General features: G+C 36.1%; 1 protein-coding gene across 1 annotated transcript in view; it reads left to right on the forward strand.

Annotated features, from left to right (window-relative positions):
* Positions 1-11,658: 11,658 nt before the first annotated feature.
* The window catches only part of Chm (CHM Rab escort protein), a 157,992-nt gene continuing 144,512 nt past the window's right edge, over positions 11,659-25,138 (forward strand). The window contains exon 1 of the mRNA XM_048417802.3: positions 11,659-11,769. Coding sequence (XP_048273759.2) covers positions 11,703-11,769 — 67 coding nt within the window. The 5' untranslated portion in view covers positions 11,659-11,702. The remainder of the gene's footprint in view (positions 11,770-25,138) is intronic.

A 25,138-nucleotide genomic window follows, 5' to 3' on the forward strand; every position in this document is an offset into this window, starting at 1 on the left:
TTGTCCTTTTGAGCCATCTCTTTGTTCTCGCACATGTGATTTTTCTACAGCAAGGTTAGAGTAAAAAAGAAAAAGAAATAAAAGGATGCTTTTTGTCAGAGAAAACAATTTGAACAAAGACTGGAGACATACAAGCATTTGGCACATAGTGAATAGACCACCTTTACTGGACCATACTGTAAAGGTAGGGAAGTAGCAAAACTAGATAAAGCTGAAAATTTGAAAGTAAAATTTACTTTACTAAAATACTTTAGAGGAATTGAGGGGCCTAATTTCTTTTGTATAACATAATGCTCTTAGCGAGGTACCATGATTCAAATACCATTTTAAAATGAGTTCTAGTGCTTTGTTCTAGTGCTGCTAAATAGAAGTCATCTAAAAAATTATTGTTATAAAATGATGCACATTTATTATATGAACATTTCTGTGAGGAACTGTATAGTAATTTAGTTGTGTTGCTAACTATTCCACTAGAGCAGCTCATACCAATGTCTATTGGCAAGAGGTCTTAGATCTATGCTTCCCCCTGGATAGACAATCTGGTCCCCTGGAGATCTTCATAAAGTTGTTTTTGCATTCTCATGTAACTGGGAATTGGCTTTTCTAAGAGTAAGTGATCCTGAGAGGAGTCAGGTGGTGAAAACTGTAATACCATGGATGACCTGTTTTCTACAGTCACATTCTGCCATTTCCACAAAGTCCTGTTTGAAGAATAGTCATTCCAGGTTGATGCGTTATAGTGGACTATGTAAGAATATCAATCACATGATATGCAGACCAGGGGTATCATCTTGGAAGCTGACAGCTATTGTTTCTACATGTTTATTTGATAAAAATTTGTAAATTAGACATTGTGAAAGGGCATTAAGGATCGTGATTGAAGTTTCCATTAATATATTTTCATGGCTTTATAATGTTGTATTCACTGATTCTTCCATAGTATTTTTTACAGTAGCATTTTCATTTCTTTTCTGGAAAACCAAGGAAACTGCTTATTTGTCTTTATGATCTAATATTATTTTGATACCATTGTTTGTATAGTTTTGAATGGTAAATTAAATTATATGCAAATGTATCACTTTAAAATCCAAACCAAATATTAATAATTAGAGAGAGTGGGGTAAATTTAATTGTAAAGTAAATGTTAGTAAGCATGAGGTCCTGGGTTTGATTTCCAGCATCATGGGATATCACAAAATTATGGAGTACTTCCATGTGTTTGAGATTTTTTACTTCATGAAACCAAATACAGAAAACTTACAAGATTTATACTTCGAGGATAGCCTGTAGGGAAACAATTTATTGAACAATGAAATGCATATGAATAACGTTTATATTTAATCTTTGCAATGTGTATAAACTATATTTAGGAAATTTTGATTAATTGGAAGTTAATTTGATAAAATATCAAGAACTTTGCATTTGGATCACTGAATATTCAGTTTAATTATGTTGGTACGCATTTCTCTTTACTTCTAATGCCAAGGATCCATTGGCAAAATGAATGCCTATTTTGTGGTCTGTTATGCAGAAAACATTTAATCTAGTGTTTGATTTACTCTGTTAAACATTTCTTATTGAATGTGCTTATTCATCCATGCAGAATCGGGTATGCTGCTTTCTGTTAATATGACATTATAATTAAATAGCTAAAATAAGAACAACAAGCTTTTTAGCAAAAGTTCATGAATTACCACAAAATTATTCATAGTTTTCTGTTTTGCTTGCTTTGCAAGGACCATGAAAATACAAATATGTTCCAAATACTTCTGTATTGAACAAGCTGACAAATACAACAGTACGAGTAATCATTTTGCTACTAAAACTGGCACTTAAAACATGTTTCTTGTATGGTGTAATGATTGCTTCTGTGACATTGATTACCTTATAAAAACAGGAAGGTACATGCATTTGAAGAATGATGTTTATAAACAGAAAATAGATAATGGTTACGTATTTCTATATATTTGAAATGAAAAAATTGAAGCTGATTCAAACTACACAAACTTTATAAATTTTGAAATCATTCTTTGGTAGACTGTACTTTCTCTAGCTTTAACTATGTTCTGTTACCCAGAACATTTGTGTTTGAAGATTTTTATCACCACCACAAACACTAGCTTCACAGAACAAAGATTTCTATTCAAGGAAGCCAGGACATTACTTCTGCATTAACTATAATTTCCTTTTTAAATGTGTAACTTGCAATACTGTGTTGCGTAAGCTTCTTTTGTAACAATAGTGATTATTGTTTATGGTATTATGAGACTCACATTACTACATACAACTATTTTTGAGTGAGTTTTCTTAAACTTAAAGACCTCAAAGTGACAGTGATTTATCTGACTCTGGTGATTTTGCTTATGTGGAAAGAAGTGTTTTGTTAGTTTTTATAGTTTTAATAGGGTTACAATGGGCTTCTGTGGTAGTGGGTTTGATGGATGTGTGCATATGTTAGGAAAACTATTCGATTGTTGGATCATAAACTCTACTAATCTGTCATCTGTGAAAAGTATACTGTTGCGGAAGCACATTCTGCTCCTTCAGCCAATAGCTTTTAAGATACCAGCCCACTGGGGCGTGATCTCTAATACTTTAAAAAGCCTCTGGAACTGTGTGCTCTCTCTTGCTTCTGGCTCCCATTCCAGCTGCTAGACTTGCTGTTTCTTGTTTGCAATGAGAGGACTATTGTTTGGGATGGTGATCTGTAAGTTTTTGCCCTCAAAATAAATAATCTTTTTTATTATTTATAACCCTTAACTGGTGTGGGATTGTTTTGTGACTTCACTTGGTATAACATGAGGGCCTGCTTGTTGGGGTTTATGTCCTGCCCAGTTCCCACAGCCGGTAATCCCCAAAGAAATTAAACAGAGAGTCTGCATTAGTGATAAACTGATTGGCCCATTACCTCAGGCTTTGTATTAGCTCTTATAATTCACATTAACCCATTATTCTTATCTGTGTTAGTCACATGGCTCGGTACCTTTTTCAGAGGGGCAGGTCACATCTTGCTTTTTCTGTGATCTGGGATGGACTGGGAAAAGAGCTTTCTTCTTCCCAGAATACTTCTGTTCTCATTGCCCCACCTCTACTTCATGTCTGGTTTTCCCATCTATATTTCCTGCCTGGCTATCAGCCAATCAGCAGTTATTTAAAATATAATTGATGAAATATAGAATTGTCCCACACCATTTCCCCCTTTCTTCTTTTCTTTTTTCTTTCTTTCATTCTTTTCTTTTCTTTTCTTTTCTTTTTTTTTTGAAAACAAGAACATCCATAGTCCATTTCTGGAGGGAGTGTAGGCATAGTTTTCCAGGCTACTTCCGGCTGGTTGGGGGAGCTGATAATCTTATGGGGACCTAAAGAAAATTTAGAAGTATGATCAAGTCCTGACTGGAGTATCCTGTGAGTCTTGATCATCTCAGGCAGCAGTCTTATATCTGTTTTGGACATAGAACTTAGACATCCGGGCCATTTGTTCCTACCGGAGATTTCTCAAGTGGTCTTCCTTGATCAAACCTGATTTTTCTTTACTCAGAATGAATTCACAGTCTCTCATTTTCTGCAGAAACAAAAGCAAAATATCTTCTCCTAAGTAACATGCCTTTTGACTTCAATTATATTTTCAAAATACCTATCTTGGATTAATTCAGCAGCATTTATAAACAAATATCTTTTAGAAGCTGTTGCTCTTTCCTCAGTATTCAAACAATTCAAAGGAGCATAATAACATACAGTATCAAGATTCTCTATGTATTTTTCATCTTTATGTGGCTTTATTTTAACCTCTATTTCTTTTATATTTACTTTTTGGCTCTTTGAGGCAGGGTTTCTGTGTGTCTTTGTCCTGGAACTCACTCTGTAGACCAAGCTGTCCTTGAACTCACAGTGTGCCACCATACCTTGAACTCAAAGAGGTCAGTCTACCTCTGCCTCCCAGGTATTGGGATTAAAGGTGTGTACCACCACACCCAACTACTCTCTTTCTTCTTAATTTTAAGGACTTTAACCTTTTTTTTCAAGTCTGGATATATTTTTAACACACTGTAAACCATTTAGAAGTTTTCTTCATCTTTGAATCTCTCTTTACTGTATATCTCTCTTTTTCTGACCACATGAGTCTTTACGGGGAGGATTAAAGTCATGACTTTGATGACTGGATCCAGTCCATTCATTAGCTTTCCAGCCTCATGGCAGAGGTACCACTGGAGCTATTTTTATTGCCACAAATCTGTGGCAGTACAAGGTCCCTGCCAGCAAGCAAGCTGCAGCAGTGTGCTCACAAAACACACTCAAATGCTTTGTAGTTGGACTGCCTGCCTGAAAGAGTCAGAGTTTGCCCTGGAACAACAGCCCAGAAAGCGGCATTTAAAATGTCCCAGCTTTTTTCCTGCTATTGCTGAAAGCCAAAAACCATGTGTTCAGCTTTTCATCAACACCGTTTAATGTTTCATGGCAGGACCTCTTAAGAGAGCTGCAAGGTTTTGCAGCTAAAGCCAAGTCAGGAAGCCTTTCTTAAATGAGATCACTTGCTTGTCTCTAGCAAGCAGAGCAGACCCGAGAAATTGCTGCTACCAAGAAGTCATGCTTTACTCTATTCTTTTCTGCCCAGATTTACTTCCCAAGCTCTCTCAGGTTTTTTGTGGATGCAGTTATCCACATGGGCGCCATTCTGTATCATGAGTTCCTGCTCGTTGGGGTTTCTGTCCTGCCCAGTTCCCACAGCCGGTAATCCCCAAAGAAATCAAACAGAGAGTCTGCATTAGTGATAAACTAATTGGCCTATTAGCTCAGGCTTTGTATTAGCTCTTATAACTTATATTAATCCTTATTCTTATCTGTGTTAGCCACATGGCTCGGTACCTTTTTCAGTGGGGTAGGTCACATCTTGCTTCTTCCATGATCTGGGCAGGACTGGGAAAAGAGCTTCCTTTTTTCCAGAATACTCCTGTTCTCATTGCCCCACCTTTACTTCCTGTCTGGTTTTACCATCTATACTTCCTGCCTGGCTATCGGCCAATAAGTGTTTATTTAAAATTTAATTGACAGAATATAGAATTGTCCTGCACCAATCTGGCACCCAGCATTTGGTTTTAGAATCCTGGCTCTACTGCCAGCCACCCGGAGTGCACCCAGCTTGGCGCAAGCCCTTCTTCAGCAGGCCTACGATGCACTTTCTGCTCACTTAGGTAATATTATATCCTTCTGGAGTCTTTGATGAAGTTGAAGAATAGATAGCTATAATTACAGTTTCTCTTATTTATGATAAAAGATAAAGTAGATATAAATATTGTAACTATATTTCTTGCTTGATACCTGTTTTGTATATGCAATTTTACTATGTTAAAGTTAAATCCTTCCTTTTTATTTAAACAGAAAAAGGAAGATGATGTAGGAAGTCCTTCTGTCTATGTGTTGCTTTTATTGGTAAATGAATAAAGAAATTGGCTTGGTCAAATGGGGCAGAGTAGGGCTAGGTGGAGAAAACTAAATTGAATGCTGCGAGAAAGAAGGCGAAGTCAGAGAGAAGCTCTGTAGCCCCACTGGAGAGAGACGTCAGAACTTTACCCAGCAAGCCACAGCCTCATGGCGATACACAAATTAATGGAAATGGGTTAAATTAAGATGTAAGAGTCAGCCAATAAGAAGCTAGAGCTAATGGGGCAAGCAGTGATTTAATTAATACAGTTTCTGTGTGGTGGTTATTTTGTGACTGAGCAGCCAGGAACAACCAAGCAGCCTTTTAGAACATAATTGCAGTGTATATGTATATGTATATGTATTTGACTTTCATTTTTTCTTCATTGAGAATTTTATATTGCACACACTATGCTTCAATTGAGTCCACTCCTAGTTCTTTTCTTCCAATTCTACCCTATCCTCCATTTATATTCTCAACTGTCTGTTCTCTCTCTCTCTCTCTCTCCTTCTCTCTCGCTCTCTCTGACTCTCTCATAAACCTTCTGAATGCTCTTCATTCTACCTTTATGTGCATGGGAGTTGTACTTTTCAGTGGAGCATGGGTAACCTCTTAGTGGGCACATATCTGAAGAAAACTAGTTCCCCTTCCCCAAAAGACATCAGTTGTCAATAGATTTTCATCCAGGAGTGGTCCTTCATGACTACTTCTTTGTCCATGCTTGTGTTTTGGCTGGTTTGATCTAGTGCATGTAGTCATAGCTACTATGAGCATGCAGTGCCTGTCATATCAAACAAATAATATTTAACTGTTGATGTCTACTACTTATGCCCCTAACCATCATTCTTCCCTTTCTTCTGCAATGATTGAGCTTTGGGTGTAGGACTGTTGCACAAACTTTTCATTAGCGTTTAAGGCTCCATAGACTTATTGTCTGTACACTGATCTGTTAGCAGAGGTTCTTCATTCATTCCATGCTGCCAAGACCTGAAAAAAAAACCACACAGAAACTATATTATTTGCAATACAGCTTGACCAATAGTTTAAATGTATTTCTTGCTAGTTTTTAACATCTTAAATTAACCCATTTCTATTATTTTGTGCACCACTACAAGGTTATGGCCTATGGCAAGTTTCCAGTGTCTGTCTCCTCCAGCAGCTACATGGCATCTCTCTGATTTCACTTTTTTTCTGCCAGCATTCAGTTTTATTTTCCCACATAGATCTATTCTGCCCCCATGCAGGCCAAAACAGCTTCTTTATTCATTAACCAAAAAAGCAACATACATACAGAAGAGAACCCCACATCACCTCCCCTTTACTGTCTAAATGAAAAGGAAGGTTTTAACTTTAACACAGTAAAATTACATTTAACAAAACAAGTATCAAACAAAAATTACAGTTACAATATTCATATCTATTTTATCTTTTATCATAACAAAAACTATAATTATAGCTATTTGACTTTAATTCCAGCACAGACCACAGAAGGATATAATATTACCTAAGTTAACAGGAAGTACATTATAAGCAACTTCCAAAACTCTAGAATTGACAGAGACATCTCTCTACCTGGACAGTCACCCAAAGTTCTTCCGTACTGTTTCAGTACCCATCTTCAGCCTACAGACCCATAGTATCTGACAGACTTTCACATGAAGCAGGGAATTTGACGATCTCTTATGCTTTGTACTGGCAAAGTTTATCAGTTGTTTTTTTCTGTGTCCTGGAAAATATCTGGCAGTTCTCTCATGAAGCAGGAATCCTGAAGTACTGTCTCACCTTTTTTTTTTTTTTTGGTAACTTTAGCAGTCATTTTTCTGCGAGTCCTGCATATCCCATTCATAGGGTATAACATGAAACAATCCAGGCAAGAGCAGTTTCTTGTTCAAATGACTAACCAACTCCATAAGGAGCCTCTTCAATGCCCATTGTCCTCTTGAATTAGATGGGTGCTGCCAGGCACAGGTGTGTCTCATTGTCATGAAAAGTCCTAAGTTTTTAAAACATTTTAAATGCCATATTCTGTTAGTCTTTAAAATGTTTGAAATATATCTATCCATGTGAAATATATCTCCGTACACATCTAGAAAACCTAACTAACATGACTACAGTTTGAATATTATGAATATCTCTTAACCTGTATTTCTTAATTATACATTACATTTTTAAATGAGTTGCACAAACATAATACCTTTAATAAGAGCAGAAATACATATAATAAAAATGACATTCAATTTGTATCAATACACCAAGATCCATAACAAGGCAAAGTTTTTATTTCCATAGCATATTCCCCTTTAAATGTAAACAAACATTTATAAACCATATTTAGAAATTTTGTCTGTGAATTAATCACTATGTACTACAAAAAGAAGTTTCTCTGATGATAGTTGAGAGATCCACCAATTTAGAATTTCAGGGGCAGTTTAATACTATGACATTTAGCAGAATAATGGTATTGGGTTCTTTCCTAAGGCCTATGCCACATACTTCATTTATAGGACATGAAGAAATGAAGCTCATACTGATTTGATAGCCTCATTTCTAGTGAGTAAATTTCACTGTGCCAAAGAGATTTATTTATGCTACCAGAGGAGAAACATCATGTAAAACAAATAACAACAACAAAAAGCCCAGAAAAACCCTGCTGTGAACCTCTTAGCTACAATAATGACTGTCCTGCCAAGATATGGCCACTGGTGCAATGGTGGCATGAATGTTATGGAAGTAACCAACCACTTTCTGATTGTATTTAGATGCTGGCTCACAAGATTGAACTCATGCCTGCTATAATCAACTATGCCTCTAACTCTTGCAGTATTTTTTAAATAGAAATTTGGTATTAGTGTTTGATATGGTTTAGGAGTAGAAGAAAAATATGTGCTCAGGATGATTCTTGATGTTTTGATTTAAGTGGGTAGGAATTATAGGATGATGAGACAATTTGCAAATGCAGTTAGAATATTTTGGAGCTCAGTACTAGATATACTTAGAAGAGATACTAAGTAAAGAGTTAAATGTAGTTCTAGAGTTGAGAAGAAAGATCCTAGGGAAGAGCCTATTCAATTACTGATTTGTAGATAGTCTATTCATAGTGGAATATACTTTTAAGCATACAATAAGTATGTAAGGAATTATTGTTTTTCAACTCAGAAAAACTTTATATATAAAATTTGAGTCATGGTAATTTAATAGGCACTCATTTCTTAGATAGTAATTCATTGTGCTGTGGTTTATCAAAATATTTAGGTTCTCAAAAATAGATGTCCTTGGAATAATAGCCAGTAATTTAGTTGTTCTGTTCTATGTCATTTCCTAATATTGTCAACTTCTGTATTATTTATTTGAATAAAATGTAAACAATGTTTTAAGAATAAGATACATTTTAACATTTCTTCCTTAATAAGATTTATATTTTAACACAGTGATTTTTTTCATGTATGCTATCTTTATAGCACATATACATGAAAACATGATATGATTAGGAAAATGAAGCTAAATTGGTTGGTAATATTATCTTCATGGAGACCATACTTTCTATTTTCAGGGAAAAAACAACTTTAAATATGGGACAAGACAGAATTTAAAGTCAGCAGACCTTCTGAAGACAAGAGCTTTTTGCTTATTATTTGTTCTTATCTCAGCATTTAGACTATAATACATTAACTCATTCAGTTTTAAGTAATAAATTTGTAAATGACATCTATAGCTACACTGTGATTGTTAGAAAATTTTCTGAAATAATGGGAAGTTACTCATATTTAGATAAATTCTATATAATGTATAAATACTATGTGCATGCATGAATGTATACACATATATCTGCCAAGGAAAATTCAATGGTGTTATTTGTATTCTATCTTTCCGTAGTTTTGGAAAGTTTCCTGTGTTTACTTTGACTATTTTAATTTTTATCTCCATTGACATATCAGGCACCTCACATACAACATTTATTTTAGTTCTGATAGTAATCAAAACTTTCTTGTCATAGTAAGGCAAATGATGTAGTGACTCACTGAATAATACATTATATTTAAGGAATCTATTTTTCAAGAGACACATATTTCTCAGTGGATTATACCACAAGAGAATACTATACTATAATGAGATATTCCATGCATAAAACTTAGAAAACTATAATATTGATAATGATTATACCAAATGTAACAAAACGCAGAGAAATATCTAGCAAAATCCATTTTAAATCAGTTGTCATGGAACTTTTAAAATTAAGAAATGAATCAAATGTCTTAAACATTCAAGGTACTTAATTGTGGCAGGGAGATATAAATGTGAAAATGACTCAATCTTTGTCTTTAGAGTGCTCAGTATCTGCTAAACAAGTCAGGATTAAATTCAGGAAATAGTTGTTAAATTCCTACTGTTAAAACAAGTTTTGATTCATGTCCTGAGGAACATGACTTAATCCCTGTCATGCAAGGCTTTATATATATATATTATAGTACTGTATATCTGGGTGTGCATTTTGTTTGTATGTGTGGGGATATGAGTAGCTTATAGGAGGCCACATCCATGAAATTTTAGTGCAGTGTAACAGGATATGATAAAGTGGTGATACCTTAAGGAAGTAGCACAACATTGAGAAGGAATAAAAGTAAGATAAAACAGAAGCTGACCTAAAATTTTTTTAAAAAAGTATTTGTAAAAATAGTTTGCTGGTTGCAAAGTTGTAATATCAGTACTTGAATAGCTGAGCATTCTAGTCTGAACTATCCTGCATTAATGGGACTTTGTCTCAAGAAATGTATCACTTAAGGTTCTGAGTGCTTTGCCTCCAAAGTTGTTTTTTGCTTTCATTTTATTATGATTATTTTTTAAAAAAGTTTGTTTATGTATTCTGTACTTTATCTGTCTGTATGTCTGTGCATTGTGTGTAACCAGTGCCTGGGTAGGTTGGAAGAGGGCCTCAGAATCCCTTGGACCTGGAGTTACAGGTGTTTGTGAGCTGCCATGTTTATAACAGGACTAGAACTGGGTTCTTCAGCAGAGTACTAAACCAGTACTCTTAACTATGAAGCCTGCATGTCTAGCTTCCCTTTTTTATTATTATTTTTAACCACACACAAACTTATGCATATTCATGTGGAATCAGGTGGTATTTTGAAACATTAGTTAATGTTTGAATAAGGTTAAGTATATTTCCCCCTAGATATTAAATATAAGTGTAACCTGTAGATTGAAAAGATCTTTTCTTGTGGAGGGAAAAGCTAGTATGAGTAGGTCAACAGAGACTCAGGAAACAAACTCTAGAGGATCGTAAGCACCTGAGACAGTACACAGTATAAAGGATTGTCACATCTTGCATTCCTGAGATTAAAATGTACTTTCCATAATCCAATGCATCCCTCCCTTATCTTTTAGTATTTTCAGACAGGCAAGCATTTTAAACTAGGTAGAGTGGGAGGAGACAGATCTTGAAAATACTCAGGAGAGCTCTGCTAATTACTTAGTATAGACAACCTTAATCTTGTTTATCAAATATGACCACTTCTATATAAAGTTTATTTTACTTTAATCATTTCTCAAGCAGCTTCATAGAAGAAAGTTGTATGGGTTCTTCTTATTGTGGTTGGGAATCAGATTTTGAAACAAAAGATTTATTCTGTATCGACTATTCTTTATTATTCTTTCCCACCTTTTCCCTGCCTCATTTTGAAACTTCCGTTGGTTGCTAGGTGGCTGTTTGGACTGACTAGAGTGTACAGAAGGTATTTCATTCTGCAGAAACTAGGCAATGGGACTTTTGTTTGGTTGGTTCTTTATTCACTGGTAAGACACAGAGACGAAAAGGGCACAGAATATAGTTGAACACTGTTGTTATGAAGTGAAAATTGATGCCTCAGGTTTCAGAAATACAAATATAGACACGCCAGAGGAACGAGTTTTCCTGGCGTGAATGAAAATCTCCTATGTTTAGAATGAGCCCCTTTGAATTTCACTCTTCCCTGAGAGTCTCTGACCAATTTTTGCTTGACACTTGTTAAGGGGTATACAAGACTTTCCTCATTCATTCTTGTTTGAGGACTCGAATATTTACATTTCTTTTCCATATTAAATCTCCATGTTAAATAAGGTATTTCACTTAAGCTAGTAAAATGAATAGTGCTTTTATCATTCTCATTAACATTTGAAATACCAAGCCTTTGTCGCCTACCTGTACTCTATACCAAAGAACTACACTACCCAGAATGCACTGTTTTTCCTTCCGCCTTTTACAGAGAGAATGCTTAAGGAACGTTGAGCCACAAACTACAGTCACATGACGTTTCCTGTCAAGATGGCGGATAATCTCCCTTCGGATTTTGATGTGATCGTAATAGGGACGGGTATGTGTGGCCCTGGTTTTTCCTAGACAAAATTTAGGAAATAATTCTTGCCTTTTAGTTTCTCTGTCAGCGGCGAAGGTTGGCGAGAAACAGCGGGGATCGAGCCTGGGAGGGAGGTCGGAAAGGAAGTGAGGTAGTCTGGAGTCAGCGCGGGACTTGGCAGCTCCAGGGAGGGGCTTGGACCCGCGGTGTTTTGTGCCATTTGGGTAGGGGTCGATCTGGTCGATGGCGATTGTTGAGGTTTGTTGCTGCGGTGATTCCTGTTAATTTCCTTAGAGGAGGGTGGGTTTGCAGTGTCATGAGAATGGAGGGTCGGGATTTGCTCAATGGAGACGCCGTTGGCATAACATAATTGCCTCCTACCCTCCGTGTTGATTTGAAGGTTATAGTCCCCATCGTTTTCTGTCGCCATTTCATAAGACTTTCCCCATATAGTTACACGAGTCTAGGATACGTTGCAGCTCAGATGCAGCTTAATTTGCAGTTTTGCCAGAAGGATGCACAGTTGTTACCCCTGTGCATTTTTACCAAGGGAAAGGAAATGGACTCTTTTTTTGTTGTGTTGTGTAGCCTGAGGGCTCCCCCCACCCCGCAGGTAGCCATTATTCTTGGATTATAGGGTTTAAAGCATCCTTGCTTATGATGCAGAAAGGAAGCATATTGTTTTTTTTTTTTCACCCAGCTATACATCACAACTAGATGTGCACAGAATAAGCTCCAGTGTTCCAGATCCAGTGTCTGACCTTTGCTTCTCCTTGTTTTTAACATCCTTAGTTTTCCAGGTTTTGGGTGGAGCCAGAAATACTCTTCAGCTTCTAGTTGACTAGTTAATCCTACAACAATTGGCAGCAATTAACCTTTCTTAACTGTAAGGGATATACTTTGCATGGGATAAAAGATAGTTGGGTGGGTTTTTCTACCGTCTGTAGAATGTGGTAGGCAGCAGAAGCTTTGGAGAATGGGATTCTGTCCATTGTGTTAATAAATTCAGTTTGCTCTGTTCCCAAAAAGTAAAAATAGCCATATTTCCAGGCTTAGAGTAAAAACAATGGCAATTCGTTTTCAAATGCTTACCATTTTCTAATCAATGGGCAAAACACTTCAAAAAATTCCAGCAATAACTTTGCTAGAATGCTATTCTCTTCAGTACACAGAAGAGGAGAAGCAACCTTTAAGTGTAACTTGCCAAAGTCACAGAGCCAGTACCATTCAAGAAATGGAATCACTTGATTTTTACTCTCAAAATTGTACTATGTTAGCAGAAATAACTGAGAAAATAATCTAGATCATGCAATGGGACAGTCAGATACTCAGCATTTCTGTTTCCACAATGTTGAGTATAAGGAGAGTAAATCAAATAGCCTTTAAAGGCCTTATCTGAGCATATTCTTAGAACAGTGGGGGTGTGTTTATTCCCAGACTGAAGATAACTACTGTTGTAGCTCACCTGGTGGTAGCTGCAATGAACAGATGTTGGATGCTAGCTTGAAAGACCCAGTAGGCCATTCACTTTTCCCAGTCTGCTCTAAAACATCCGTTTTGGAAGAAGGTGTGTTTTAAAATTATACTTGAATGAATTCTTTTTGATTTGGGTGATGTGTGTTAACTTTTATTATTCTTTTACATACATTAAAAGTGGAAACATTTGGCGAAGGTCATTTTTCAAATAAAAGGATTCCGACACGTTCAATCATTAGTTTTAATTTAACTGATTTTAAAAGCGTTTTGATTTCTTTCTCAAATACTTTGCTGAAGTAGGCTTCAAATGTGTTGGCTTCATTAAATTAATATGTAGATAGATTATAGGAAAAGCAGTGTTTAATAACTTCAGTTCTGTTAACAAAAGCAGAATGAAACATGCCATTATCAGAAACAAGAACTAGACTGAGTTGTAGTTCTCTTTTAGAAGTTTCTAGGTAAAATGGCACCAAGAAGACAATTGCTTCATCAACTAGAATCATGCAAGAATATTTTAAAATCCATCCACCTTAAATAATTTGTATTTTTACTTTTTGCGTGACACGGTTTAAAACTTTTCTTTAAGGTCATATTTTCAAGATATGGGAAAATTATATCAATATCCAAGGAAAGAAAATTAAGATACAGTACTTGTGCTGTGTGTGTGGGGGGGGGAAGATAAAATAGACCCAAGAAGGAAAACCAACTGGAATCTCAATGGGGAGGGAAAAAAAGGACGGAACTGGATGATTAGAATGTGATCTTTGGCTTCGGGCACATTATTGTCATTTCAGAATAGTTTGGCATTTAATAGTAATTTTAGCAGTAAGTTTGTGGGGTGTGGAAAATTTATCATTGGGTGCAGGTTAAACATTATCCCAGTAACAAATTGTCACTGAAAGGGACTTTTCTGGTAACTTGTATGCTCTCTAGCAAAGCCAAAAAGTCACAAGTATGGAAGGAATCTAAGTTATAAAGTTTACATGATAATGTTGACATATGCCATCCATAGGAGCATACTTCAGCTCCTTACTTGGAAAAATCCTTATTTTAAAGGAATTCTAGCATGCTTAGAGTGTAGTATAACCACATCATTTGGAAGCAGAGACTGTTATCGCCCTTAAGAAATATGTTTGGCTGGTGCTATTAGATATACAGCTGACTGAAAATTAGTAGCTCTATAGGAAAGGGGTGGCATAGTGGCTTGACTTTTTTTTTTAATTGTAAATACACAATCAACCGCTCAATTTTCACAAGACTCAACTCCCATCAAGAACCTACTCCCTTGGTGCTCGTAATATTTACTGCATTGCCATTTCTTAGAAACTTTTTGGACATCCTCAGAGACATAGTTCTACAGTTTTTCCTATAATCATGGAAAATTTTCATACCGTGGATTCTTTATTGCTTTCAGAACACCATGTAGGAATTCAGTCTGCATGCTATTCCTTCTTGAGTACACTGCTTTATCTTTGCCAAAAGTACCTCTCTTAGAAGGTAGCCTTTTAAAGAAGTTGAATTTATGTTCTATATATTGTACTGATGACAACATCTTTTAAAGGTAAGTTGCTTTGTTTTTCAGGAATTTTAGCTGCTTTTTAAGGAATGTTCATGTAGATAGCACAGTCCTATTCTTGATATTTCAGAATGCAACATTGAGTGTAACTTTGACTGGCAGCTCATTTAAGGATTTTAATGTTTCTGATAGCAGCAGTGTACTATTTTTAAACCTTGGTGAATAATAATGCTGCAGGAAGTGGTGTAAAAATCGATACTTGTTGAATAGTACTTATGCTCAGCACAAGTGATTCTCACATTTACATACCATTTAATATTCTTCTTAGGATGTCTGTGTGTGCTTCTGTTATAGTGTGCACATATTCCTTCCCTATTTCTCCAAACATCCTTATATACCTACCGTTGAGAATGCTCTTGTATGTGTCTGTGTGATTTATTTTACATCCCAACCACAGTTTTTCCTCCCTCATCTCCTCCCAGTCTATCCCCCTACCTCCCCCTCATCCACCCCTTTTCTGTTTCTGTTCAGGAAAAATCTCCCATGGTTATCAGCCAAACATAGCATATCAAATTGGAGAAAGACTAAGGCCCTCCCATGTATTAAGGTTGCGCAAGGCAACCAAGTATGAGGAATACAGTCCCAAGTGCCAGCAAAAGAGTCAGAGAAAGCCTCTGCTCCTGCTGCTAGGAACTCCACAAGAAGACGCTGTAACATATATGCAGAGGCCTAGGTGAGTCCTATGCAGGCTCACTGGTTGTCGTTTCTTTCTCTATGAGCCCAGGTTGGTTGATTCTGTGGTTTTTCTTTCGGTATCCTTGACCCCTGTGACTCCTGAAATCCCCACCCCTGTTTTCTTTAGGATTCCCTGAACTCTGCCTAATGTTTGACTGTGAGTCTCTCTGCATCTGTTTCTATCAGTTGCTGGATAAAGCCTCTTTGATGACAATTGAACTAGGCACCAAAAGTGACTTTGTTTTTTTAATTGCTATTTGTTGCCACTTTCCCATAGTTCATGAAATGATGCTAGCCCTTAAATGAGAAGAGTATATAATAATATAATAAGAGATGAATGTATTCTCTTTATACACACAATTTTTATATTGATTTTATTGAGCTCTACATTTTTCTCTGCTCCCCTTCCCTTCAACCCTCTCCCATGGTCCGCATGCTCCCAATTTACTCAGGAGATCTTGTCTTTTTCTACTTCCCATGTAGATTACATCCATGTATGTCTCTCTTAGGGTCCTCATTGTTGTCTAGGTTTTCTGGGATTGTGATTTGTGGGCTGGTTTTCTTTGCTTTATGTTTAAAAACCATGTATGAGTGAGTACATCTGATAACCTCACTCAATATGATGTTTTCTAGCTCCATTCATTTGCCTGCAAATTTCAAGATGCCATTATTCTTTTCTGCTGTGTAGTACTCCATTGTGTAAATGTATCACATTTTCCTTATCCATTCTTTGGTCAAGGGGCATTTAGGTTGTTTCCAGTTCTGGCTACGACAAACAATGCTGCTATGAACATAGTTGAGCACGTGTCCTTGTGGCACAATTGAGCATCCTTTGGGTATATACCCAAAAGTGGTATTGCTGGGTCTTGATTTTCTGAGAAATCGCCACACTGACATCCAAAGGGGCTGTACCAGCTTGCATTCCCAGCAATGCAGGAGTGCTCTCTACCCCACAACCTCTCCAGCATAAGTTGTCATCAGTGTTTTTGATATTGACCATTCTTATAGGTGTAAGATGGAATCTCAGAGTTATTTTGATTTGCATTTCTCTGGTGACTAAGGATGTTGAACATTTTCTTAAGTGTCTTTCAGCCATTTTAGATTCCTCTATTGAGAGTTCTCTGTTTAGGTCTGTACTCCATTTTTTTTAATTGGATTATTTGTTCTTTTGATGAACAATTTCTTGAGGTCTTGGTATATTTGGAGATCAGACCTCTGTTTGATGTGGAGTTGGTGAAGATCTTTTCCTGTTCTGTAGGCTACATTTTGTCTTGTCCTTTGCTTTACAGAGGAAGCTTTTCAGTTTCAGGAGGTCCCATTTATTAATTGTTTCACTCAGTGTTTGTGCTGCTGGGGTTATATTTAGGAAGTGGTCTCCTATGCCAATGTGTTCAAGATACACACAAAATTTTATAATATCTAGAAAATATTAAGCATCTTAATAGTAAATAAAATTGAAAGTAGTCTTAGAAAGATCCTTTAGACCGTCCATATATGTTGCACACTTTTACATGCTTATGTCTCATTTGTGCAGTATAATGAGGGGATTGGTAATGGCTGTGGAATTGACCAAATTTAATTGGAATCCCAAGTGTGCTTCTTGTGTCACCTTAGGCACATTCCTTAATCCTTCTTAAGTTTCACCATATTTCTAATTAGTGTGAGTTCCACCAAGCTGTGTTAAGTATTGGAGAAATAATTCTGATAAAATGTTTACAAAATGTAACTGATTTTATGGTCCAAAAAGCCATACTGTGGTGCTTTTATTATTATTATTATTATTATTATTATTATTATTATTATTATTATTTGGCATTGAATGACTTCAAGGAAGAGCTCATGAATTTCACAGTATCCTGAATGGATGCTATTGTAAGTTTTATTATCTTCCTCTTCCCATTGGCTACTTGGTTGGAAAGACAATTGTTTATATATTGCTGCTTTAAAAAAATCAGATTTCTTGTCTGGTAGTTTAGAGATACTCCTTTTCTTGAATTTGCTTCACCAGTTTGCATTATTTATCATCTGTTTTGAGGAGATCTATCAATTCATTTTAGTTGGGAGCATAATGTGAAGTGCTTTTCCACTGCTTAGAAGTGCTGCAGGAGGTAAAGAAAGCCTATATCTAGCAGTTTTGTGAACTATTTTGTTCTACTCTGTGCCGTTTCTTTTCTAAGGAAAATCGTGTCTTCTCTTAGTACCTAACAAAGTACGGGGGATTATTTAATTCCGAGGCCTCTCTGAGCTGCCTCACTTCTCTGTGAATCATAACGTAGCCAGTCCCTCAGAGAGAGCCGCATCTGGTACCAGAGTTCCCTGGGCAGCTCCATTGTTATCTCCCATGCCGCTTGTCATTCTCTCATTTTCTCCAGTGTTCTCATGATGTTTGCAATAATTCACACTACAGCAATTAAAATCAAATGTGGTTGCTCAACCTCGCATTCTCATGTTTAACATAAAATCCCAATGCACAGAAACAATTATAATTCCATATAATTGACCTGTTACTCATAACTAAATCATCTGCCATTCAGTTTCAGTGTGAACTGAAAAGTTAGGCCGTGCCTGTTGTGTGTGTAAATGCTAAAAGTTGCTGTCTGTTCCCACTGTATAATCCATAGTATAGAATGATTTGGAGTTTGGGAGACGTTTAGTTGTGACTAGTAAAATTGGGATACTTTTCTAAAGATTTGCTTTTTGTTTTTCTAATAATTTAAAGGACAGTATATAAAGATAATAATTTGCCATAGATAGTGATTTACTGGAGCATGATTATATGAGTTAGCATATTTTCATATTGAGGCAGATAGAGAAAACAAACAAACAAAAGACAACAAAAATTCCTAAACAAAAAACCAAACCCCTCAAACAGGTTACAGATAGTTGAGGAGACAGGCAACTTGTCTAGCACAGTGCCTAATTGATTTCATCTCATACTGGATGGTACCAAGAGCTTAGGCTGGTTTGATTTTCTAGTATCTACTTTTGCATCTCACAAGTGTTTTCTATTACTATGCTTATCTACACCAATTTAATATAATGTTTGCTTTCTTACTGCTACCCTCTCTGGGGTAAATGTTATCTCACTTCAAGTAAGTGTAAAACCATAGATTTAGCCAACTTTGACCCAGAGTGGATAAGTTACACAAGTCTTTGTCAACTGAAGTTGAGATCCTGAATTGCGCTTGTTGAGTTTTTCCAAGTGAAAAAGAGCATCATATACTCTGAAGATTAGATCACTGTGCTCTAGGTGTGTGGGTGGCAGGTTTTTTACTGATGCCAACAATAGTTTCATTTCTGGTCCTTAATTATTGACAACACTATGATATTGGGTCAGCTTGCAAACCTTTACATGAAGGCAAACAGGATGACCTAGTTAGGTTTGTCCCTAAAATCAAAACAAAACAAAACAAATGAAATAATTACAGACACTAAATCAGTGGGATCAGACACTTTAGTCATGTTTTAAGTATCAATTTGTTTCGGTTGAATTTCATTCATTCCAAGATATGTAATTACATAATTATGATGTGAGTATGAGAATGATTTGAGTATTCATCTTCTTTCAGCGTTGGCATTCATGTCTTATTTTTCATTACTGACAAATGGTTTTGTGACCATTGCAGCAAAAGGTAAAACTTGGTGTTCTTGGAAGAGAAGAGCAATGATGCATGCAGGGAGACACTGGCTCTCTGGGTTTCTTTTACTAAGAAAAGAAAGAACAAATTTATTTTACAGTTTGGTATATTTAAAGGGCAGGACTCCGTTTCTAGGAGTGTTAGGGCTTATCTAGAGCTTAAGAGGTTATAAGGGCTGAGAGTTAGTGAATGTATTTCTCCAAAAAGGCCCACCTGACAGCAATTTTCTTCTGGTTATCAGATTGTGCTATAGTTTTTTTGCAGAGACTTGTGGACACCCATGGGGAGGATTGTGTGGTTGCTCTTGAATTTAGGTTTGCCCTGGATTAAAGCTTTGCAGGCCATCTGTATAGTCACAAACTTGATGCACAAATAGTACTTTCTGGTAACAAACTTGATACCAAATAATATTACTTGTTAGAATTTGCATTTTATGATAAATAAGGTTGATTATTTATGTAATTTGGCCACCTACATTTCCTTTGTGAATTACCATAACATATTAATCAGGTCATTACTTTTCTTATTATAAATATGTAGTAATTTATTCATTAACTTTTTAACTTTTATCGTATGTTTTAAATTAGTATTATTTTGATCATCATATCCTTGTATAACTCAGGTTTGTTAGCATGCCTATCACTTTAAACTTTTACTATCTTTTTATTATTCATATATTTGAAATCATTTCAAATTATTACTAAATACTTAATGTGGTATATTCATTATGATTTACTATAGAGCACCAAAACTTACTCCTCCTAATGACCAAACTCTTTCTATTCTAACTTCTTTCCCCAGTTTCTGTTATATCATAGCTATGTTAACTTCTGCAAGATCAAATTTTGTGGATTCCTTAAAGATCAGATGGTATTTGTGTTTCAGTGTTTTCCAATTCACATAACATGTTATTACAAATGACAATATTTTATTCTTGTAAATTTATTTTGTGTGTGAGTATTTTGCTTATCTGTATGTATGTGCACCATATGCTCAAGGAGATCAGGGAGGGCACTGAATCCTCTAGAACTGGAGTAATGGATGGCTGTGAGTTACCATGTGGTTGCTGGCAGTTAACATGGGTCCTGTGGAAGAACAAGTGATCTTAACCATTGAGCCATCTCTGCAGCCCCCAATTTCATTCTTCACAAGACAGACATTCTAGTTTCCATCTCTTGGCTGTTGTGAATAGTATTGCAGTTGAATGTTCTTGTCAGGCTCATGGTAGCTATAGTACTGCAATTGAATGTACTTGTGAGGTGGGTGGTGGTGCACACCTTTAATCCCAGCACTTGGGAGGCAGAGGCAGATAGATGAGGTCTCTATAGTGAGTTCCAGGACAGTCAGGGCTACACAGAGAAACCCTGTTCTGATAAACCAAAATAAATAAATAAATAAGTGTACTTGTCTCTTTGACATGATGATTGATTTCCTTTTGGTATACACCCAGTAATGGGAAGGCTAGAAATATAGTCGTTCTAATTTTAGTGTCTTGAGAAACCTTTATACTTTTTTTTTGCGATGACTATACAGATTTAAATTCTTACTAACAGTGTATAAAAGTTCCTTTTTGTCTATATCCTCCTTGTCAGTTTTTTTTTTGTCTTATTGGTGATTGGAATAAAGTTATAACTCATTCTTTTTAATTTGCATTTCCTCATTGAGAAGATTCTCATGTATGGGTTGCCTTTTTGTCTTAAGAAATACCTAATCTGTTTTTTAGCCAATTTTTAAATTGGTTTATTTATTTTTGCTATTAAGTTCCTTGTGTATGCTGTATGTTGTTAATGTAGCTGTTTAAGTGTATAGTTTGCAAATATTTTCTCCTGTCCTGTTAGTTGTGTTGTATGTCTTTAGTAATTTTTCCCCAGTGAGGACCATTGATCCCATGCCTTCATATATGCTATGCAAACACTGTCAAAGTTTGATTGTGTCTTTTGTTGTGTAGAAGTTGATAGGATCCCGTTTTTCAGTTTCTGTTTTTGTTGTTAGCACAGTTGAGGTCATTTCCGAAACACTCTTTACCAAACCAATCAATGCTTGTGTTTTCCATGCGTGCTTTTGCAAGACTCACAGATTTGAGTCTTTCAGGTATCTTTAATTCACCTTGGGTTGATAACTGTAAGTAGTGAGAGATGAAGGGTTTGATTTTACTCTTCTGCACATTGATTCTGTTTTCCCAGCAGAAAATACTGAGAAGACTGCCCTTTCCCTGCTGTGTGCTCTTGGCACATTTGTCACACAAATCAGTTAGCTCTAAATGCAGAAGGTAGTTTTACTTTTGTTCCATTTGGTTCTCTAGTTTTGTTTTGCTAACATGATGTTTTAGCTAATTATTGTTAGTTATCGAATGGTTTGTAATTTTAAAGTCAGGTAGAACTTTGTTCTTTTTTGCTTTATTAGGTTTTGGATATTTGAGGTCTTTCATGATTCTGTTTCAAATCCTATGAAAAATACTGATATTTTGATAGTGATTGCATTGAATCTGTAGATAGCTTTGGGTAGTATTTTAATAAGGTTATATTTCTTCTAATCTATAAACATAAACATGTGATATCTGTCTTTTCTGCTGGCTTTCTCTCTCTCCCCTCTGTAACTCTGACTATACTAAAAGTCACTTTGTAGACCAGGCTGGGCCTTCAATACAGGGAGGTCTGCCTGTGTCTGCCCGTGCCTCCGAAGCATGTGAATTAAAGTTGTTTGCCAACGCCCATCATCTTTACGTGCCCTCTTTTTGATACCATTTTCAGTTTCTTTTGCTGTTTATTTTCTGGTTTTCATAGTGCTCTTTCACCTCTTTTTCGTTTGCTCTTTAGGGAGATTGACATTTTGTTTGTGTGTGTTCTTATTGTCTATTCATTTCTAAGTGGGCCTTCTAGTTTTATGGTGATGCTTTATGTGGAAATGTATAAATTTTACATTTCTTTATTCCTTGGTGTGTTATTTTTGTAAGTATTGTAACTAGAATTGTTTCAAGTTTTTTTTTTTTTTTCAGGTAATTCACTGTTAGTGTCTGGAAATACCAACTGATACTTGTTTGTTGTTTCTGTGTCTCAAGTTTTGTTGAGTTGTTCCTTGGTGAGTGAAGACTTTATAGTTTTCTATGTAAAGGAAATTGTCATCAAGGACAGTTTGATTTTCTTTCATTTTGAACTTAGATGTCCTTTGTCTTTTTCTTGCTCCTTTGCCTGGTTAGTACTTAATAATACTTTTTTGAACAAAACTGGTGAAAGTAGGAATCCTGGTCTAGTTCTAAGTCTTGGGAGAGCTTATAAAGTGCTAAGGTATGTTCCTTCTGTATGTACTGAGTTTCTTGGTAGTTTTCTTCATGAAGGGTTTTTGAATTCTCTCCAATGTGCCTTCTGTATTTGTTTAAGTAATTGCCTTTTTGTTGTTGGTCATATTAATATGGTGAATCATGTTTAGTGATTTATATTTGTTTAACTCTCTTTGCTTTGTCGAGTTCAGTCTTACTGTGTCCCTGAATTTGGCTTAGTAGTGATTTTGTATCTGTGTTTTTTAGGGATATTGGCATTTTATTGTGTTTTTATTATCATATTTGATTTCTAAGTTTGCCTTTCATTTTTATAATGATGTCCTATGTGAAGATACATAAATCTTACATTTCTATTTTTCCAAATTTTCTTATGTGGTTTCTGGTCTTTTCTGATATGCAAAGAAAACCTTTTCTTTCCAACAGTGGTAAATATTATTTTGATTTATTATTCTTAAAAATGTAGTATAAAAATTGTTAATGCAGAAAAGCTCATTTTTTTGAAAGTAATTTTATTAAATTATAAAAGTTTCCATTTATGCCCCTCTTCCCAACACCCTCCCACTCCCCCCACTCCCTCTCCTCCTCCCTCTTCGTCCCTAAGGGCAGTCAGGGTTTCCTGCCCTGTGGGAAGTTCAAGTTCTTCCCCCCTCCCTCCAGGTCCAGGAAGGTGAGTATCCAAACAGACTGGATCCCCAAAATCCAGTTTATGCAGAGGAAACAAGTCCCAGTGTCATTGTCAATGGCTTTTCAGAAAGACTCCGGGCCAGCCACATTCAGAGAATCTGGTTGGATCACTTCCTCGTTCAGTCACAGTCCAACTGGCCTTGGTACACTCTCATTAGATCCATCCCCTTGTATCAGTGGGTGATAGCATCCCTTGCAGTCCTTATTTCCTTTTTCATTTTCTTCGTCCTTCTGCTCCTCATTTGGACCTTGGGGGGCTCAGTCCGGTGCTCCAATGTGGGTCTCCGTCTGTATCGCCATCCATCGCCAGATGAAGGCTCTATGGTGATAAGCAAAATATTCATCAGTATGGTTATGGGCCAAGGCCGGTTCTGGCACCCTCTCCTCTGTCCAGAGAACAATCTGGGGATCTCTCCTTGGACCTGGGATCCCATATATAATCAAGTCTCCTGTAAACCCTAAAATGACTCCCTTAGTTGAAATATATTCTTCCCTGATCCCATATTCATCCTTCCTCCATCCCCCCTATCCCGGTCAACCGAGAGAAAAGCTCATTTTAATTATACAGAGCTTTATCATTTTATGTTTTTTATGTTTTAAATAATTAGTTTTTTGTAATGATGGCAATCAAAACTGGAATTTGCATTTTCTAGACAAGCATAGGTGGGTAGTTAGGTGGGTGTGGCGGTTTAAACTTCTAATCCTAGTGTTTGGATAGCTGAGGCAGGAGGATTACCATGAGTTCAGTGCCATGCTAGACTCTAAGGTGAGACCTTTTTTTCAAAAAAAAAAAAGAAATTGCCTTTAGGTTACATACATGTGATATATGTAGAACACAGGTGTTTTGTTTATATTTGACCTTTGAATTCAGTTATCTTAATATATATGTGTATATATATTTATTTATATATATATATATATATATACATATTTTTTTTCTCAAATCTGAAAAAAAGTCATCCTAGAACTTAAACACTGCTTTTTCCCAAGCACTTTGGATAAGGGGTACTCAACCCAAACTTTCATTTCTTTAAAAAAAAATTATTGTGTGTGGGCATGCATGCACTATAGCACATACAGAGGCAAACTTTCAGAAGTTCTTTCCCTTATTTCCACGAATCAAATTCAGACTGTCAAGTCTGTACCTTTGCCCACTGAGCCAAATTGCACTTTAAAAAGTTTACCAGGTTATTTATTTATTTATGTCACTCTGCTGTTTGTCTGTGTTCCAACCTGTCCCCCAGGAAGAGCACTTGAATTGATTGTCCAGTGCCAAACAGTCAGCCTTGAAAGCATACATACAGACTCAACAGATTATATTTAAGAATAGACATGGACCTGCATATACATATACATACATGCAATGACATTTAGTAAAAAAAGAAGTCATTTATTTTGAAGGAGAGCAGGAAGGGATATATGGGAGGGTTTAGAGGGAGGAAAGGGAAGGAAAAAGTTTCGTAATTATAATCTCCAAAATAAAGAAAAAAAGAAAATGGGTTTCATGGTAAAATTTCAGACAAAAGGAAATGTGATTTTATAACAATCTTTGAATGAACACTCACTCTATTTTATCATCTATCATAGACTCAGTTTTATTATGGAAAATTATAAAAATAGTGATGCATTATAAAAATACATCCCCAGGTATCAAATTCCCACTCTTACCATTACTAATTACGGATAGCCACTTCTGTATTCTCTACTTTCTTTTCTTTCACCATCCAACTCCAGATTACTTAGACAGAAATCGAGGTATAACATCATTTTCTCTATAAGTACTGTTTCAAAGTGTATCTGAAAGATGAAGGCTCTCCTTCCAAGCACAGTACTGTCGTCCCATACACTTTCATCATCAAGTTTTTTTCATTTATTTTCTTTGCTTGTGTACTCTTTCTAGCTTAGTTTTCATTTCTGAAATGACGTGTGAAAAACTTCCTTCTTAAGTGCTTTCAGTCTGTTTTAGGATTTCTGTTGTGGTAAAACACCAGGACCAAAGCAACTTGGAGGGGAAAGGACTGCTTTCAACTTTATAGCAACTCACAGATCGCAGTCCGTCAC

Source organism: Myodes glareolus, chromosome X, assembly GCF_982192425.1.
Source record: "Myodes glareolus chromosome X, mMyoGla1.1, whole genome shotgun sequence".
NCBI lineage: Eukaryota > Metazoa > Chordata > Mammalia > Rodentia > Cricetidae > Myodes > Myodes glareolus.